At 39.9% G+C, this 6,263-nt stretch overlaps 1 protein-coding gene across 21 annotated transcripts in view; it reads right to left on the bottom strand.

Annotated features, from left to right (window-relative positions):
• Nucleotides 1-1,084: 1,084 nt before the first annotated feature.
• The window catches only part of NKTR (natural killer cell triggering receptor), a 44,411-nt gene continuing 39,232 nt past the window's right edge, over nt 1,085-6,263 (bottom strand). For 16 of the 21 annotated variants that reach the window (XM_086366156.1, XM_086366151.1, XM_086366161.1 and 13 more), the window contains 3 exons: nt 5,984-6,040; nt 5,431-5,535; nt 1,085-3,908 (listed from right to left, as the gene is read on the bottom strand). In XM_086366156.1, the coding sequence (XP_086222282.1) occupies nt 3,821-3,908; nt 5,431-5,535; nt 5,984-6,040 (250 nt within the window). In that variant the 3' untranslated portion in view covers nt 1,085-3,820. The remainder of the gene's footprint in view (nt 3,909-5,430; nt 5,536-5,983; nt 6,041-6,263) is intronic. The other 5 variants (XM_086366172.1, XM_086366162.1, XM_086366171.1 and 2 more) reach the window with 1 other exon arrangement.

The following is a 6,263-nucleotide window of genomic DNA, read 5'->3' as shown; positions in this document are numbered from 1 at the left end:
ACCTCTCTGAGCAGCAGCAGAGTGGATTCCCTCTCCTAAAGACCAGCCATCTGAGCCCAGTCTCTTCCCACATGAGCCATGGCTTCTGGGCCCCCTCCCCTGGCCACACAGTTTGTGTCACTCATTCTGCACTGGTGGAACCTCCTTTCTCTTCCAGTGATGCCTGGCCAGTATTCATGGTCAGTTATGAGGGGCATTTATTTCCCTTGAATCATCTTGCTAGCTAATTCAGCACAGTCAAAAGTCCTTAACACATTTCCTCCCAATACTGCCCAGCCGATCAAGATGCTATCAGAACATCAGTAAAGATCATGGCGCTTTCTAAATAATAAACGACTCTAAAGGAACCTCACTTGGGGATTTCCCTACAGCAAACTGACTCTACAATTTTCTTTAAATTTTAAGGCAACACATCCAGATTTGACTGTTTTCAGGAACTACCTGACTTGGCGGTTTACTGTTAACTCAACTTTGGAAACTGAATCTCTGCCAATCTTACTGTGTGAGGTTATGTTGTATTCACTAAGAAAGTACAAATCCCTTTGAGTTCTGAGGAGAAAAAAGTTAATTGTACTTGCCCTGCAAATTCTCATGTGGATGCTAAAAATATCACAAAGAATATTTTCTCCCAGAGTAAGTGCTATGTGCTTGCTTGGTGAACCACTCTTAGGGAGGGAAGGCGGAGGCTGTAGGTGGCTTAGCAGGTAAACGTGCTGTCCCTGGGCAGCATCTCACAGATGGGGTGGGACACAGTCCCTTCTCTGCAAGGATATCTGTATGCAGGCCACCTCAGCTGGATGACAACTGGACCTGAAAGAAATCTGGAGTTGGCAGGGGAAGCATGACCAAGCACCATCAATGGTTCTCTGCCTAGGTAAACATTCTGCCTGAAGTTGTCTCTAGCACCACCTCGTGCCCCACCACTAATACCCGGCCAGAAGAGGAAAATGAGCCACAGAGAGAAGAGATGAAATCTCTTCCCTGGCTGGGTCAGCAAAGAGACTCAATGCTTCCTTTTCCATTTCAGAAAGACTATTTGAAGTCTTGGTAAATAAAGAAGGATGAAACATGCTCAGACTCAAACTTAGACTAAGTATATAGTTTAATTTCTACAAGGCCTCCCTTTTAAGTTTTAGGGAATTTAAATGAAGTATATACAAATTAGACATTGCCAATATATACAAAAGTATTTTCTACTGTTTTTGAACAATACCAGCTATATTGTTTCATTTGCAATAAAGAGGACATTACAAAAACAGTCCAATAATACATTTTCTGTTAAGAAGCACAATACACGATGTAATTCAATTTTATTAAAAAATAATTTAAAATACAGAACAATCCCCTTTAGGAAGAAAAGCTATTTCTGTAGTCCATTCAGTAAACACACAAGTTGAATGGTGCAGCTGAGGGCTGTTCTTTTCCATGGAGAAAACAAACGAGGCTTCTAGGGCTTACCTTTTGAGGATAAAATTCTACCCATAGCACAACCTGCAACGTTATTGCCTGTGGGAGGTAGAATTCTAAAACGCCCTTCCCTCTTTTCATGCCCCAAGCCCAGATACCTGTAAATATATCACTTCTGTGACTACATTCTATGGCACAGCTGACCTTATATAGGGACACTGTCTCACACATGAACCGTGATCTAATCACATGAACCTTAAAACAGAGGAGGAAGGCAGAGAGATCTGAAGCATGAGAAGACCCCGATGGGCCATTGCTGGTTTGGAGATGGAGGAAAGCGCACAAGGAGGAATGCGAGCAGCCTCAAGGAGCCGAGAGAGAGGACCCCAGCTGACAGCCAGCAAGGGACTGTATACTGCCAACAACCTGAATTAACCTGGAAGCAGATTCTTCCCCAGAGCCTCCACAAAGGAATGCCACCCTGCTGACCCTTGATTTCAGCCTTGTGAGACCCTGAGCAGAGAATCCAGCCGTATCACGCTGGACTCATGAGCTACAGAACTGTAAGCTAAGAAATGAGTATTGCTTTAAGCTGCTAAGTTTGGGATAATCTGTTACACAGCAATAGAAAACTAATACACTGCCTAAAGGTAACTTTTCTTAACGTAATTAGATTTGGCAGTTTTGGTTTGAGTTCTAAATGCAGTTTTTTTCCACTGAATATTATTAAAGCAATATTCTCCTCTGCAGGCAACTTTTGAGAATGCTCATATGAATCACACATTGTTTTTTATTCACCATCAAGTGTTTGCTTGAGTCAGGTCCTACTTTCTAATGTACTCTCATCTATCAACTTGGCAAACAATTGGCCACTTAACCCTGTTTATGAACCTTTTATAGGTGATGGTTGTAATACATCCAAGGTCACCCCTCCATCCATCAGGGGTGGTTAGATCCCTTCAACTGGGGGTTCTTTCCCACCTCCCAAGTATAGCAGGCAAGGGGTAGGATGGCACAAACTTCTGCATCAAATATCCAATATGAATTTCTTCTGCATAACTGGATAAAACTGGCACTAAGGTGATTAAGTACACTTGGGGAAAAAGCTCAAACTGAAGATAAAAAAACACAAAATCTCACCAGTTTTTATAGGTCAAATCATTTTTACAGGAACCACCCAAGACACTGAATATGTGTAATCTATGCAATACTGCACACCCTGATTTCCTGTCTGTTGTCATAGGCTTACCCATCTCACACAAGGTTTCACTGCATCACTGCAGGCCACTGAAACAAGGGAACAAGCTGGCGGGTGCTAAGGACCGTTCAACTGCTCTTACATCTCTTACTTGAAAGGCTTTAAAGTAAAGCCCTGAAAAATGTGTCCAAAATGGTGGCAGGTAGATCTTAGTGTTACTTTTGAAGTCCACTCTCCATTCAACTCTTCCAGGCATCAGTTCTGGGCAGCATACCCAAGTGGTTACACAACCCTGTGCCAATCCTGCCTGCTCCACGGCCTGCAGCCCACACCTGTGCTTGAGAGAAGCTCTCCAAATAGTTAAAGTGAATACAGCTTACAATGAACCCTACTTGGTGCCAATGAACTTTTTAAAAATTTATTTCTCTCTCTGATGGAATTCTAATGTATAATATATAAGAATAATGCACCAAAAGTTACCAAGCACCAGAGCATAAACTGGAATAGAACTTTTTTTTTTTTTTTAAACAAACTGAACTTCTAATAATATTTATTAAAAAAGCACATGAAACATTAGGGCTACAGAGACAGTGCAGATATTTATAGTTAAGGCTGATCTATTCTTTTTAACCTCACCCGCCAGCCTGAAATAAGACAGTGGGCTGTATTATGACCACGTTCTTGATCCTCTGAAACAACAAAGAAGAAAGGAGCCACTGCCTGGTTACCATCAGTATCAGTTTTGGGTGGTTTGTTTTTAAGAACACACATGAATAAGACTGTGTAATTGGTATGGAAGTATTTGGCCACCTTTCACAGTTCTCCTTCAGTTCTATGCTTGGGCAGCATAGATGCTAAAACCTTAAAAATGGGCAAAAAGAATCTGTATTCTAAGAAATATATGAGACAAATCATCTATCTAAAATAATATTGCAAATTATACTTAAATTTCATGATTTCTTGATTCAAGAAAAAGAAATTAATTTCCATAGTTGGCTACTGTAAAATGTGGCATACAAATATTTTAAGGAGACATATCTGTATTTTAAATTCTATGCACATGTAAATAAACAAATAACAATTAAGAAGTGTCTATTTTTCAAATTCATCTCTAATACTGAAACAGAACAACAGACTGCCATTAAGTTTCTTAATTTTTTAAGTTACCAGGTATTTACACATAAGATATAATTCATATAAAAAAAGGGGACACTTTCAACTATATCTGCTGCTTTCACTGGGACTTCGGTGATGAGAGTAACTTCGGTCACTTTCACTGTCAGAGCCATAAGATCTACAACTCCTGTATAACAAGACAAAACAAATATACAAATATCTTTTAACTCTCAACCCTTTGAATTCTTGTTGAAACTTCTTTTTTGATATAAGGGGCTTGAAAGCAAGTGACTCGAGGAGGCACAGCATAGTGGGTAGAAAAGTACAGTACTGACCATGACAACACTGTGGACTTTTCAAAGATGTTAGTGACAGATGGTGGTAATATCAAGGCGTAAATAAAGAAATAGCACTTCCTGTGGAATTACTTGAAATCCACTCAAGGAAATGAGAATAATTTTCCATGTTACCCAAAATGAACATCAATATTTAATTAGACTGAAGAAGGGGAAAAAAGGCCAACAAGAATTCATTAAAAGACAAGGAAATCAAAATCAAATCAAAATGTGAGCCCAATGAGGGGTGAGGTGGGGCAGGGATGGGACCACTGGGACAGTGAGTGAAGAAGACTTTGGTAATGGTCACCATTCAGTTATTTTGGGAAAAATATCCACAAAGAGCCAGTCACTTTGCTAGATGCTAAGGGCACACACACAGCGGACTAGTGTTCCCTGGGCTCAAGGGTAGTCTGGAATAGAGGGTAGTAAGATAAATAAAACACACAGCAGGGAATATATCTCAGGATGAGCAGTCAGGAAGGGCTTCCCAGGGGCAGTGAGTGGGTTATTTCAAGAGGCGGGATGGGAGATGGTGAAATGGGCATGTGAATCTCTAGGCAGAAAATAGAGGTTCCAGAATGTTAGTGCAGGGAACACAGAAAAGCCCAAGCTGGAGTTGGTAGGTGGAGAGGCCTCCATGCAATACTCAGGAGCATGGTGGACCTGCTCCTAAGGTCACTGGGGTGTACTTGAAGAGTTTCAAATAAGGGAGTGTCTGTATCACACTGAAATTCTATAAGCACCACTGACTGTAACCGCAAGGCACGGGGGCAGAGCAGTGGTGGTGAGGGAGGGCAAGACCAGAAGCCACCAGGAAAGAGATACACAAAAAGTAACCAAAAAGACTTCTGCAATAACTATATGTTATATAAAACATATCTATGAATATATATTAACACATAAAAGACATTTTTAACCATATAAGCCACAAATCCTGCTACTGAAGCAAGTGACTATGACATTTTATTACATATTACAAAAAAAATACTACCTTTTTAAAATTTAAAACACTGACAAATTGGCTGTTATTTCTAGCAAGTAACCGTAAAGAATGGGCCACAGTTTGAGTGGTCTTCTCTCTCTATTCCTTCCAAAAGAAATCTTTGTCCAAGGATATGTGAATATTTAAGAATGCACTTTAGATTTAAACATGTTTAAATGTTTAATGTTTAAACACAACCAATAAACACTACCCAGCAACTCTTAATACAAAGCCCACTTTCAGTAACTGCCTCTGGACTGAAGAAATTCAAGAAGAGAAAGAAGAATTTCTCTCCTTAGAAGATGATGCTTTCTCTGCTATAGCAGTCTATTGCCCCATACCCCAAGTGCCTGCAATAACTTACAGTGCTTGAGAGAACAGAGACCCACCTGGATCGCCTATTGTAGCTTCTGCCTCGGTGATAACTGTCACTCCTCTGGCTTCTACTTCGGCTCCGACTTCTGCTATAGTAGCTATCGTAAGTGTAGGACCTGCTTTAACAGCAATAACAAACACTAAATTTTCCCATTCAAATATTCATATACTCCCATTTCTTTTTAGGTTCTTAAGTGTCCTCATAGAACACGGGCACTATATGACAGAATGAAGACATTATGTGCATAACACGTACTGGAAACATTTAATAACTGCTCCAAATCAGACTTACCACATTAAACAGAAAAACGTTAATTTCTTTTTTGCATTGAAAAATATCACAAAGTTGACACTGAGTTAGTTCAATTGAATCTGGTGCATCTTATAGGCAATTATAGTCAATAAACCCCTGCCATTACAATTTGACATCAACTATCACTTTTGACACTAGAGAAAAATGGGTCAACAAATAAAAACTGTTTTAAAAAGTCAAAGACATGTTTTCCCATGAAATACAACACCTTTAAAAAGGGAATTAAGGGGTGGTTTCCCAGGCCCTGTCCATACCTGGACCGACTGTGAGGATCATAGGAGCTGCTCCTGGATCTGCTCCTGCTGGACGTCCTAAGAGTAACCACATGAGGGACCATCAATTTGTGGATCAGGACAGGCTACATAAAAAATCTAGGCATTTATTTACCCATTAAGGAGAAAACACAATGAAATCCAGCAGCTATATTTATTTCATTTCTCATATTAAAAGCATACTGGATTTTTTTTTTTTTAAAGCCTGTTGGGTTTCACAGGAAAGGTTTAAGTTTTACACAATTCTTCTATGAGGTGCACA

The sequence above is a fragment of the Bos grunniens genome, chromosome 22 (assembly GCF_055505025.1).
Source record: "Bos grunniens cultivar Pamir isolate PY7600 chromosome 22, Bosgru_T2T1.0, whole genome shotgun sequence".
NCBI lineage: Eukaryota > Metazoa > Chordata > Mammalia > Artiodactyla > Bovidae > Bos > Bos grunniens.
The sequence above is the reverse complement of the archived record's forward strand: the minus strand, read 5'-3'. Positions and strand labels throughout refer to the sequence as shown.